Source organism: Manis javanica, chromosome 11 (genome assembly GCF_040802235.1).
Source record: "Manis javanica isolate MJ-LG chromosome 11, MJ_LKY, whole genome shotgun sequence".
Classification (NCBI taxonomy): Eukaryota; Metazoa; Chordata; class Mammalia; order Pholidota; family Manidae; genus Manis; species Manis javanica.
In genome coordinates, this window is record NC_133166.1 from 33154850 (window position 1) to 33169351 (window position 14502).

The 14502-nt window shown below is 39.6% G+C and overlaps 1 protein-coding gene across 3 annotated transcripts in view; it reads left to right on the plus strand.

The window, feature by feature from the left end:
• Nucleotides 1–14502, plus strand: part of PARVA (parvin alpha) — a 150339-nt gene that overhangs the window by 113613 nt on the left and 22224 nt on the right. For all 3 annotated transcript variants that reach the window (XM_073216215.1, XM_073216214.1, XM_073216216.1), the window contains one exon: nt 8752–8892. In XM_073216215.1, coding sequence (XP_073072316.1) covers nt 8752–8892 — 141 coding nt within the window. The remainder of the gene's footprint in view (nt 1–8751; nt 8893–14502) is intronic.

The window sequence follows — 14502 nt, forward strand, 5'->3', positions numbered from 1 at the left end:
AGGGATGATGTCCGGAGGGAGATTACAGACGTCTGGAGGGAGATTACAGACATCTGAAAGGAGATTACAGAAGTGAAACAAACTCTGGAAGGATTTATAAGCAGAATGGATAAGATGCAAGAGGCCATTGGAATAGAAACCAGAGAACAGGAATGCATAGAAGTTGACACAGAGAGAGATAAAAGGATCTCCAGGAATGAAACAATATTAAGAGAACTGTGTGACCAATCCAAAAGGACCAATATCTGTATTATAGGGGTACCAGAAGAAGAAGAGAAAAAGGGATAGAAAGTGTCTTTGAAGAAATAATTGCTGAAAACTTCCCCAAACTGGGGGAGGAAATAATCGAACAGACCACAGAAATACACAGAACTCCCAACAGAAAGGACCCAAGGAGGACAACACTAAGACACATAATAATTAAAATGGCAAAGATCAAGGACAAGGACAGAGTTTTAAAGGCAGCTAGAGAGAAAAAGGTCACCTATAAAGGAAAACCCATCAGGCTATTATCAGACTTCTCAACAGAATCCTTACAGGCCAGAAGAGAATGGCATGATATATTTAATGCAATGAAAGAGAAGGGCCTTGAATCAAGGATACTGTATCCAGCACGATTATCATTTAAATATGAAGGAGGGATTAAACAATTCCCAGACAAGCATAAGTTGAGGGAATTTGCCTCCCACAAACCACCTACCTCTACAGGGTATTCTACAGGGACTATTCTAGACGGGAGCACTCCTAAGACTAAACAGATGTCACCAGAGAAAATAAAATCACAGCAAAGAAAGCAGACCAACCAAATAGTAACTAAGGGCAAAAAATAAAATCAAATACCCACTAAAAGCAGTTAAAGGAAAACACGAAAGAGCACAGAATAAAACAACCAACATATAAAGAATGGAGGAGGAGGAATAAGAAGGGAGAGAAGAAAAGAATCTCCAGACAGTGTATATAACAGCTCAATAAGCGAGTTAAGTTAGGCAGTAAGATACTAAAGAAGCTAACCTTGAACCTTTGGTAACCATGAATCTAAAGCCTGCAATGGCAGTAAGTACATATCCTTCAATAGTCACCCTGAATGTAAATGGACTGAATGCACCAATCAAAAGACACAGAGTAATAGAATGGATAAAAAAGCAAGACCCATCTATATGCTGCTTACAAGAAACTCACCTCAAACCCAAAGACATGCACAGACTTAAAGTCAAGGGATGGAAAAACATATTTCAGGCAAACAACAGAGAGAAGAAAGCAGGGGTTGCAGTACTAGTATCACACAAAATAGACTTCAAAACAAAGAAAGTAACAAGAGATAAAGAAGGACAGTACATAACGATAAAGGGCTCAGTCTAACAAGAGGATATAACCATTCTAAATATATATACACCCAACACAGGAGCACCAGTAATATGTGAAACAAATACTAACAGAACTAAATGGGGAAATAGAATGCAATGCATTCATTTTAGGAGACTTCAACACACCACTCACCCCAAAGGATAGATCCACCGGGCAGAAAATAAGTAAGGACACGGAGGCACTGAACAACACACTAGAACAGATGGACCTAATAGACATCTATAGAACTCTACATCCAAAAGCAACAGGATATACATTCTTCTCAAGTGCACATGGAACATTCTCCAGAATAGACCACATACTAGCTCACAAAAAGAGCCTCAGTAAATTCCAAAAGATTGAAATTGTACCAACCAACTTTTCAGACCACAAAGGTATAAAACTAGAAATAAATTCTACAAAGAAAGCAAAAAGGCTCACAAACACATGGAGGCTTAACAACATTCTCCTAAATAATCAATGTATCAGTGAACAAATTAAAATAGAGATCAAGGAATATATGGAAATAAATGACAACAACAACACAAAGCCCCAACTTCTGTGGGACGCAGCGAAAGCAGTCTTAAGAGGAAAGTATATAGTGATCCAGGCACACTTAAAGAAGGAAGAACAATCCCAAATGAATAGTCTAACATCACAATTATCAAAACTGGAAAAAGAAGAACAAATGAGGCCTAAAGTCAGCAGAAGGAGGGACATAATAAAGATCAGAGAAGAAATAAATAAAATTGAGAAGAATAAAACAATAGAAAAATATCAATGAAACCAAGAGCTGGTTCTTTGAGAAAATAAATAAAATAGATAAGCCTCTAGCCAAACTTATTAAGAGAAAAAGAGAATCAACACACATCAACAGAATCAGAAATGAGAATGGAAAAATCATGACAGACTCCACAGAAATACAAAGGATTATTAAAGACTACTATGAAAACCTGTATGCTAACAAGCTGGAAAACCTAGAAGAAATGGTCAACTTCCTAGAAAAATACAACCTTTCAAGATTGACCAAGGAAGAAACACAAAAGTTAAACAAACCAATTACGAGCAAAGAAATTAGAATGGTAATCAAAAAACTACCCAAGAACAGAAACCCCGGGCCAAACGGATTTACCTCAGAAGTTTATCAGACATACAGGGAAGACATAATACCCATTCTCCTTAAAGTTTCCCAAAAAATAGAAGAGGAGGGAATACTCCCAAACTCATTCTATGAAGCCAACATCACCCTAATACCAAAACCAGGCAAAGACCCCACCAAAAAAGAAATTTACAGACCAATATCCCTGATGAATGTAGATGCAAAAATAGTCAATAAAATATTAGCAAACTGAATTCAAAAATATATCAAAAGGATCATACACCATGACCAAGTGGGATTCATCCCAGGGGTGGAAGGATGATACAAGATTCGAAAATCCATCAACATCATCCACCACATCAACAAAAAGAAGGACAAAAACCACATGATCATCTCCATAGATACTGAAAAAGCATTTGACAAAATTCAACATCCATTCATGATAAAAACTCTCAACAAAATGGGTATAGAGGGCAAGTACCTCAACATAATAAAGGCCATATATACAAACCCACAGCCAACATCATACTGAAAAGCGAGAAGCTGAAAGCTTTTCCTCTGAGATCAGGAACCAGACAGGGATGCCCACTCTCCCCACTGTTATTCAACATAGTACTGGAGGTCCTAGCCACAGCAATTAGTCAAAACAAAGAAATACAAGAAATCCAGATTGGTAAAGAAGAAGTTAAACTGTCACTATTTGCAGATGACATGATACTGTACATAAAAAACCCTAAAGACTCCACTCCAAAACTACTAGAACTGATACCGGAATACAGCAACGTTGCAGGATACAAAATTAACACACAGAAATCTGTGGCTTTCCTATACACTAACAATGAACCAATAGAAAGAGAAATCAGGAAAACAACTCCATTCACAATTGCATCAAAAAGAATAAAATACCTAGGAATAAACCTAACCAAAGAAGTGAAGGACCTATACCCTGAAAAGCACAAGACACTCTTAAAAGTAATTAAAGGGGACACTAACAAATGGAAACTCATCCCATGCTTTTGGCTAGGAAGAATTAATATCATCAAAATGGCCATCCTGCCCAAAGCAATATACAGATTTGATGCAATCCATATCAAATTACTAGCAACATTCTTCAACAAACTGGAACCAAATAGTTCAAAAATTCATATGGAACCACCAAAGACCCTGAATAGCCAAAGCAATCCTGAGAAGGAAGAATAAAGTGGGGGGGATCTCACTCCCCAACTTCAAAGTCTACTACAAAACCATAGTAATCAAGACAATTTGGTACTGGCACAAGAACAGAGCCACAGACTAGTGGAACAGATTAGAGACTCCAGAAATTAACCCAAACATATATGGTTAATTAATATTTGATAAAGGAGCCATGGACATACAATGAGGAAATGACAGTCTCTTCAACAGATGGTTCTGACAAAACTGGACAGCTACATGTAAGTGAATGAAACTGGACCATTGTCTAACCCCATACAGAAAAGTAAATTTGAAATGGATCGAAGATCTGAATATAAGTCATGAAACCATAAAACTCTTAGAAAAAAACATAGGCAAAAATCTCTTAGACATAAACATGAGTGACCTGTTCTTGAACATATCTCCCCGGGCAAGGAAAACAAAAGCAAAAATGAACAGTGGTACTATATTAAGCTGAAAAGCTTCTGTACAGCAAAAGACACTATCAATAGAACAAAAAGGTACCCTACAGTATGGGAGAATATATTTGTAAATGACAGATCTGATAAAGGCTTGACATCCAAAATATATAAAGAGCTCACCAACCTCAACAAACAAAAAACAAATAATCCAATTAAAAAATGGGCAGAGGAACTAAACAGACAGTTCTCCAAAAAAGAAATACAGATGGCCAACAGACACATGAAAAGATGCTCCACATCACTAGTTATCAGAGAAATGCAAATTAAAACCACAATGAGATATCACCTCACACCAGTAAGGATGGCTACCATCCAAAAGACAAACAACAACAAATGTTGGTGAGGTTGTGGAGAAAGGGGAACCCTCCTACACTGCTGGTGGGAATGCAAATTAGTTCAACCATTGTTGAAAGCAGTATGGAGGTTCCTCAAAATGCTCAAAATAGACTTACCATTTGACCCAGGAATTCTACTCCTAGGAATTTATCCTAAGAATGCAGGAGCCCATTTTCAAAAAGACATATGCACCCCTATGTTTATCACAGTAGTATTTACAATAGCCAAGAAATGGAAGCAGCCTAAGTGTCCATCAGTAGATGAATGGATGAAGATGTGGTACATATACACAATGGAATATTATTCAGCCATAAGAAGAAAACAAATCCTACCATTTGCAACAACATGGATGGAGCTAGAGGGTATTATGCTCAGTAACATAAGCCAAGCGGAGAAAGACAAATACCAAATGATTTCACTCATCTGTGGAGTATAAGAACAAAAGAAAAACTGAAGGAATAAAACAGCAGCAGAATCACAGAACCCAAGAATGGACTAACAGTTACCAAAGGGAAAGTGACTGGGGACGATGGGTGGGAAGAGAGGGATAAGGGGAAAAAGGGGCATTACGATTAGTATACATAAAGTTGGGGGTGGTGGGTGCATGGGGAGCACAGTATAGCACAGAGAAGAGAAGCAGTGATTTTGTAGCATCTTACTATGCTCATGGACAGTGAATGTAATGGGGTATGTGGTGGGGACTTGATAATGGGGAGAGTCTAGTAACCATATGTTGCTCATGTAATTATATATTAATGATACCAAAATTAAAAAATAAAACATAAAAAAATAAAAATAAAATAAAATAAACAATTAGGCAGAGGACCTAAATAGGCATTTCTCAGAAGAAAATATGTAGTGGGCCAATAGATGCATGATCAGATGTTCAACATCACTAATCATCAGCGATATATGAATCTAAACCACAATGAGATCACCTCACACCTGTCAGAATGGCTATTATCAAAAAGGCAGGAAATAACAAGTTGGCAAGGAAGTGGGAAAAAAGGGAACTTTCACACACTGTTGATAGGAGTATAAATTGGTGCAGCATCTATGGAAAACAGTATGGAGGTTCCTCAAAAAACTAGGAATAGAAATATCATATGACCCAGCAATTCCTCTTCCAGATATTTATCCAAAGAAAACAACCACTAATTCTAAAAGATATATACTCAAAAAATGTATGTACTCCTACATTTATCATAGCATTATTTATAATAGCCAAGGTTTGGAAACAACTTAAGTGTCCATCAATAGATGAATGAATAAAGAGGTATCTTTTATGTATGTACACACACACACACTCACACATATATATATACACACATACATACATATATACACACACATGATGGAATATTAACCATAGAAAAGAATGAAATCTTGCCATTTACAACAGCATGGATGAACCTAGAGAGTATTAAGCTAAGTGAAATAGGTCAGAAAAAGAGAAATACCATATGATTTCACTTATATGTGGAATCTGCACAAAACAAAATAGAAACAACTCATAAATACAGAGAACTGGTAATTACTAGAGGGGAAGCATGAAGGATGGGCAAAATTGGTGATGGGGATTCAAAGGTAGAAACTTACAGTTATAAAATAAATGATTCATGGGGATATAAAGTACAGCATAGGGAATATAGTCAATAATAGATGGTAATTAGACTTACGGTAATTACTTCATGATGTATGTAAAGGTTAAGTCACTATGTTGTATACCTGAAATTCATATAATATTGTATGCCAACTAGACTTAAACTAGAAAAGAGAGAAAATAAACAACAGTGCAAAAAAAAAAAACTGATCTAGAAAACAGACTCAGAGACCTAAGCTATTCACTCTAAGAAGTCCTATGCCAGATGGCTACAAATATGAAAGTTCACAATGATGTGATTACAACAGGGCTACCAAAATAGTAATTCTCATGCTGCCAGTCCCCTCCCCACCTCTCCAGCCCACTCCCAATATACTGGTCACTAATCTTTCCCAGCAGTCTTTTCCTCTAAGCCAAGATAAGGCTTCAGAAGCTTCCTTAGCCCAGCACTTTAGGCAGCTTTGACCAAACTATCGAGATTGTAACTGCAGTGTGAGAGAAACACAACTTGTCATTTCTACATTAGGAGAGGACCCAAGATAAGAATTCACAGTCTAGAGGATGCAAAGAAATGGGAACCCTCCTACACGGTTGATGGGAATGTAAATTGGTGCAACCGCTGTGGAAAGCAATATGGAGGTTCCTTAAAAAGCTAAAAATGGAAATATCATTTGACCCAGTAATTCCAATCCTAGGAATTTACCTGAAGAAAACAAGATCCCAGTTCAAAAAGACATATGCACCCCTATGTTTATTGCTGCTCTATTTACAACAGCCAAGATATGGAAGCAACCAAAGTGTCCATCCATAGATGAATGGATGAAGAAGATGTGCTATATATACACAATGGAATATTATTCAGACATAAAAGGAAAAGAAATCCTCCCATTTGCAACAACATGGATGGACCCAAAGGGTATTATGCTCAATGAAATAAGCCAGGTGGAGAAAATGACAAATACCAAGTGATTTCACTTATTTGTGGAGTATAAAAACAAAGCAAAACAAAAGGAACAAAATAGCAGTAGACTCATAGACACCGGTTTGTGGGGGTGGGGGGATGGAGAAGGGGATTAAGGGGCACAATAATTCACAGTCACAAAGTAGGTTGGTCACGGGGACAGTAGTAGAGCACAGAACACAGTTAATGATTCTGTAACATCTTACTACTTTGATGGACAGTGACCACACTGGAGGGGTGAAGACTAGGTAATATAGGTAAATGGTGAACCACTGTGTTGTGTGTTATATATTTGAAACCAACATAAGATTGTGCATCGATAACACTTTAATAAAAAAAAATCACAGCCTAAAAATGGAAAAGGCACACAGGGTTTCTCCAAGGTTTAACATTCAAGATGAAGACATTTAGATAGAAGCTTATTAAATCCCTGGACTTTAGAAATAAAGAATGATGGCTTCAAGCAACTAAAGAAAAGAGAAAAATAACATTCAGGCTATGACAGATAAGAATAGCTTGTGATCATCTATCAAGTTTCAGAAAAGAGTTCTTAAATCCACAGAACCTGCAGAAATTCTCTGGTGGGTAACTTCATCTTCAAAGAATTATACATTTGGCTTGGATAAGCTACAACTACTGAAAAATAAAATAATGTAAACAATAGGGGTACCATTAATGTAAAGTTTAATTTGTATGTTAGCCATTAAAAAATGAAGAGAAAAGACATTTTAAACATGTTTCAGAATGTCCATTGTGTCAATCTGAGTGAGCTGTGGAGAGCGGATTAGGTGAATCCAGTGGCAGACATTTCCCAGTAGAGAATCCAAAGACGTTCTCTTTAATAGATAAAAATATATATTTAGACTAATAAAATGATTAGGCTGTATTTTGCCTTTAAGCATTAAGGGGTTTTGCCATTGCATACATGAGCCATTGACTTTAAAACGTACCATTATGTAAGTAACACGCAAAAAGAGAAAAAACTTTTCCATTCAACCACTACCCAGAACTTTCTTATTACTAAGAGTCTTTATTTCCTACTTTTTGAAAGTGCTCTTGTAGGTTTATTGAGACATGGAAATGACTACACTATGAAAAGCTATGACCAAATGTACACACACAGAATCAGTGATAACTTTCAGTCTTCCACCTGGCTGGCAATTGTAGGGTGCTATCAATTTGAAGACACAGTCTGAATTCGGTGTTAAAATGTGAAGGAAAAAAAAAAAAACTCTGTGTCTTAGAATTCACGAAACAGGACACATCAAATAAGTTACCTTCCAAGTGGGTTTAAAAGGAAAGAAGTTGCTTAAAATAGATAAGTATGATTCAGCATGACACATATTGTACTATAGGAACGCACAAAACCCCTTGAATGAGGACTTGAGTACCGCCCAGGGCAGCACAGGCAGCCTTGCAGGTAGGGCACAGAGATGTCCTTGGAGAAGGCAGAACTGAAGAGGGGAACCCCAGAATGATGCAAAGGACTTCAAATACGAGAGGCTGGGTTAAATATTCCACTTCGTGGCCCTGCAATCTTATAACCTGGGGATTCAAGATAAAACCGCAAGGCTTTCACAGTACTGGTACCCCAGTGGCATCATCAGATAAGGAGCGGAGAGCAGTGTCCCCCACAGAGTAGGTGTTCAGTGTATATTTGTTGAGCGAGTCAATGTGTGGGTACACATGCATGAGTGTGTGTGTTGCCTGTGGCCAAAAATAACAGCTGTTGTCTTGTCCCTTGTCACCCCAGAGAAACTTGAGAGTGAGAAGCTGAACGTTGCTGAAGTCACCCAGTCCGAGATCGCTCAGAAGCAAAAGCTGCAGACTGTCCTGGAGAAGATCAACGAAACCCTGAAACTTCCTCCCAGGAGCATCAAGTGGAATGTGGACTGTGAGTTTTACAAAGAAACACGGAACTGCTAACTGACATCTGTGGTCCCCACAGTGGGTTTTCCCAAGAAGCCATCCAGGAAGCTGGGAGGCCCCGGCTGAGTACAAACCCATGTATCTTTGAGCAAGATGTGCCCTTCCTTAGAAAAGGAACTTAACCATTCATACCACTGGGAAAGATAACAAAATGCTAAAATCCAGTATGCCATTTCTGTAAAAGGCTCTTTGTAGAAAGCTCATGTGAGATTGGGAGGGAAGGAAACTTTTACTGAGCTACTTCTGAGTCTCAAAACAATGTTTTGAGAAAGCTGTTGTCTTGCAGAGGCTTGGGGAGGCAGAGATCCCTCCATTCAGGGAGCTGAGAAGCAGGGGAGCAAAGCCCATGCCCTTCTTTCATCCCCTGTTTTCCAGAAGGAGCCAAGATCTGGCAGTGATCATAGACACTGGAATAATTTAAATTAACAGCTAGCATAGCTCAAGGATCTCAGGAAGTATAAACTGTGGATTATTTTGCTGCCTTCAGGGATGGAAGTCTAATAGGAACATATGAGAATCCACATAAAGTCAGCAGATTGGGTGAATCCAGTAGCAACAATATATTTCCCATAGGGAGTCCAGAGTTGTTTGGTTCTTTGTAATGGATAAAAAGGTGAATTTAGATTAATGAAATTATTTAGATTGTGTTCTTCACCTTTGTTTTAAGTATCAAAGGGTTAAGTACTATTCCTCATTGTATCCAATTTATACAACTGAAAATGAACCCCTGTCCCCCACCACCAAAAAATAAACCCCAAAACACCTTTCCAACTTAGGAAAGAAAAAGGAATCTTCACCTCTCAACTTAGAGACCCCACAGCTGCCAGTAGCAATCTCTTCAACAGGTTTCTAATGTCCCACACTGGAGGTGAGACACCATGTGCATCCTTCAGCATAATTAGGCCTTTGCTGTCACAGCTGCTAAGCTGCAGCACACGGTGCCCAGAACAGAGCATCCTGCGCCAGCCAGAGGGAGACCGCTGAGGCAGGAGGAAGGAGGCTGTGACTCTGGGCCTTCGTCTGGGTCCCAGAAATACTAATCGTGTTTGGGGACGGGGTGGGGGGGTAGGGGGGTTGATCACTAGCTTGGGAAATGTATGTGCATTTCGGAAATCTGCAACAGTCATAAGCATTAAAGTGCTCTAATGAAGACCCCTGCTTAGTTTTGTTTGAAGCTGTTTCTCACTCCTTTGAATTACGACTACTTCCACATGCCCCTCCAAGCAAAATAAAACAAAACGCCTTTTAACTTACCAGGGTACCCAATTTGGGAAAGACTGAGATAGAAGAATGGAATTTTTTAAAGCCACCACAGGACCACTGTCCTCAGTGTCTTTGAATGATGGGCTTGGTTCTTGTTTACTTTTATGTCCCATAGAGAAATGCCTATGAGTAAAATGATGCAGCACATTCCCACTCTCATCTGGCTTTTCATTGTTTGCCCACAGCTGTCCATATCGATGCATATTTTTACTTGATGAAGTCACATACAGTTTTATTTTGTCTTAATATTATATCATACATATTTTCTATATTCCCATGTGTTCTTCATAGTTACCATTTTTGATAGCTGCTTCTATTTCATGGGGTATTTATTTTCATGGTGCACTTATATTTCATCAGATATTAATAGCTAATATTAGCTTATTGCTAATATCAGAAAATGCCAAGCTGAATGTCTTAGATTATGTCTCCTTTTGCTTCTCCTGAATTATTCCTATGAGATAGATTTCTAGAACAGAGTTGAATTACTAGATCAGAGGGAACAGTTATCTTGGGGGCCAGGTCCCTGTCATGCCTCAGGGCTTCAAGAAATGCTGGGCCCATTTACAAGGCAGTGGTTTCTTCCATAAGGAATGTGGCAGGCACAGCTCCTAGGGGGAAATTCCCTCCCTCCTCTCTTACCTTCCCTGTTTCTGAGGACAAGGTGTTGTCCTTCTACTTGGGATAAAGGTGACAGGGACTGGGAGTTACCAAGGCCCTTGATCTAGGGCTTTATGGAGTTTTATTTTAATTCAGTTTTCCTTATTAAAAAATTAGAAAGCAAAGATAAAAGAAATTCAAATATTAACCTCTAACATATTTATGCTTACTGTAGGCATTGTACTAGGCACTTCACATATTTTGATCTTTGTAATCCTCAGTCAGCTGAGGTAACAATTTTGTTATCCCCATTTTACAGATGAGAAAATCAAAATCAAGAGAGGTTAAGAAACAATGAATGTAGTTTAATGAGGGCATGGATATTTGTCTCTTCACTATTCTATCCTATCCCCAGAGCCTGCAAGAGTGACTGGCACATAAAAAGCACAGTATTTGCTAAAGGAATACCATTATGCAAGGTCACATGAGTGGTGAGAGGTGGAGACAAGACAGACCCTAAAAGCATGGCTGCAGAGTCTACGCACTAAGCCCACACACATTGCCCCCATCAACATCCCCCAGAGATGGGCGCTGTCAATTTTATGGTGATTCCTTCAAGTCGAATGTGTATATGTTACAACTGTTATATATCATAAATATACATATAGTTTTTACAAAGATGAAATCAGTCTGTATATGTTGTGTAGAAGATGTGTATCTTCACAGATCACTAAATATCTTCTATATGTCACTTTTAATACTATGTAATATGACAGTGTTTGGACACAATTTAACTAATAATGGATTTTAAGATTGTTTTCCATTTTTTTCACTAATATCAGTATAGGCTGATGAGTTCTCTTTGCTCATAGCCATAATTACTTCTTTAGGATAAATACCTAGGAGTGCTATTTTAGGACCAAAGGGTATGTACATTTTTAAGGTCATAATACATATTGCCAAATTGCCTCCAAAAAAATTATACCAACTTATATTTCTACCATAATTTGTGTCTGGATGACTATTTCTAGCCCAGCAACTCCTTTGAAACAGATTCCCAGCCCTGGAGTGACAGTCTTGGTACAGGGGCTGCTGTGCCCACCTTATCCAGTGGCGTTTTGGCTTTGCTCTGGTTCTGCACACTCCCATCCTGACGTGGGTGCAGGAGCACAGTGGCCCAAATGCCATCTAGAATCAGGAAGAAGGTTCCCACAGACATGCTGAGAGATGGCGATGAGGAGAGTGCCCAAATATGCAAGTTGTTTCTTAACTGGAAAGATGACATATATTTATTCTAAAGAAAATTTTGAAATAGGAAACTGTCATATCTGTTTGCATTTTTTAAAATACTCCCTTCCAAGTCTTGGCTAAAACTACCTGCTTGTGTGTGTATGTGTGCATACATGTTTTACATGTGTGTATATCCATAAATATATATATTTACAATGTTTCTATTGTTTCTCTTTAACATCATATTATTAATATTTATAGCTACCTTGTCTTAAAAATGATTTTTCAGTCCATGGAAACTATTCTATTATGTGGATGTACCATAATTTATTAAGGCAGTGACTATTAAACCATGCTTGGCCATACCTAGGGACTTGCAAGGAAAATCTCAGGCATCATTGAAGAGAGGAGAAGCAGCCATGGGTGGGCTGCAGTTAAGACTCAGAGACCAGAGCAGTTGTAGTTTTTCATCCATTTTGCCTAATGGCTTTTAAATGAAGGGTTTCTCTGCTTACTAAAAAAAATTTTGAAAAACACTGGTCTAAATCATCCTCTTGCTATTAGACATAGTGTTTCCCAGATTTTTTCAATGATATCACACATTAACATCTCTGTGCGTGTAGCATGTATGTGTGTATGAGAGAGAAACTGTGTAATTCTTTTAAAAAAAATTCCCAGGAGGACAGAGCACTCAATGACAGAGTCTGACGTCTGTGTGGTGCTTATGACATAGCTCTCTGTGGCCTACCAAGACAGTAGAGATGATAGACAATGTCACCTGTGCGTAAGAACAGCCATTTTGATCACAACTTTTCTAGCCTTATGTTTTGTCACTAAAAGGAGTGGTAGCCAGTGTCCTTAAAACCCTCAGTGACTGGAGGGACAGTAACTAGTGGCAGCTCTGCAGTTCTGATCAGCAGACCCAGATTTTGCCTCCTTCTGGCAGGGAGCATGTCAGTAGGTCAGTCCCATGCCAGGAGCCTTTTTTGAGTCTGTAACTGTGAATGAAACTTTTCCAGTGCCCCCCAAAGCCCAGAACTGAAACTTATTCTGGAAGGCCGAGTTTGGGGCAGATCATCCACTCTTTGATGGTGTTATTGGAGGTTTTCAGGAGAAAACTTTCTTTGAAGTAGTGGTGATAACAAGAAACTCTAATGCGTTCCCAAGGAATGTCTGGGTCATTTCCTGTTCTTGGTGATTTCTCAAAGCTTCTGTGAAGGCAGACTCATCGATCATGGGGCAGATGAAATCACACCTTAATGAAGACCCAGTTCGTGCCAAGTACACAAAATGGGCATTTTTTGTTGTTTCCTTAAATTCCCCTGTAATGAAGAGCCATGAGGCTGGTAGGACCATGAAAGCAGCTATAGTATCTGGCGACTCTTCCCTTTTATGAGAAAGAAAGGGAAGAAAAGCTGACATGGCTGAACTTCCTAGGTGCCAGGCATTTTCTCGTAAGTTATAACAAAAAATATCACCCATTCCTAGGCACCTGCTCCATGCCCGAAGCCTTGCCTACATTATCTCTGGAAATTCTTACAGCCTACATTTATGCATAGGTGCTGTTCTCCACATGGTGACGGCGACCAGATTGAGGCTCAGAGGTCCTGAGCGGCCTGCCCAAGCTCACGCAGCAGTGAATCAAAGGTCTAGTTGTCAGGCCGGAAGTCAAGCTCCAGGCCGCCTGACCGTGTGTGCCCCCTGTCACATCACAGGTTTTTTTTCTCCTCTCATCTACTGAGAAAACTACAGCACAATAATTATCAGGCTTTCTCTAATGTAAATGGCTTAACATCCAACACATTGCTCAGGCGTTACAGAAGCCAGTCAGGCCCTCAACATCCCTTCCAGCTTTTCCACAAGGGGCATTGCCCACCCTAACCAGACATAGTACCCGAGAGCAGCAAAGCCCTTTGGATGTCTTTTCACTCCTTCTCCAGAGATCTGAAAGCCTTGAACAAAGGAAGGCACCCAGTGTTCCTGCCCTCAGTGCCCACTCATCAAGGGCCTGCTTTGGGTAGAGCCTCAGGACAAGGGTATTGGGGGAAACCCAAAGAGTTCACAGTCAGGTGGGAAGGGAAGGGGACAGAGCAGATGTGCTCATGGTTATTGGAGTGAATGAGACCATGGGGGTGGTGAAGGGCTGTTTAGAACTCAGAATTCTGCAGTTGTCAGCATCCCTGTGGGACCTTGGATTAGAGGCAGAGGAACTACTCTCCTGGCATCTGGGGAAGACTGTCAGCTCATGGAAGCCAGGAACTGGGTCTTTTGTCCCCAGAGCCTCCCTGGCATGGTGCCTGCCCAGAGGAGGAGGTGGAGTCAATATTTGCTGAGCTAATGCCCTGTCAGCAGGGGAGTGGAATGAGCAGATCTCATTGGAGGGGGTCAAAGAGCCCCAACAGTCCAGTAAGAGGTGAGGTTGGACCGAGGCTAGGCTGAGGGCATTGGAAACCTGTCTGCAAACGCCTTCTCCGTCCTTGTC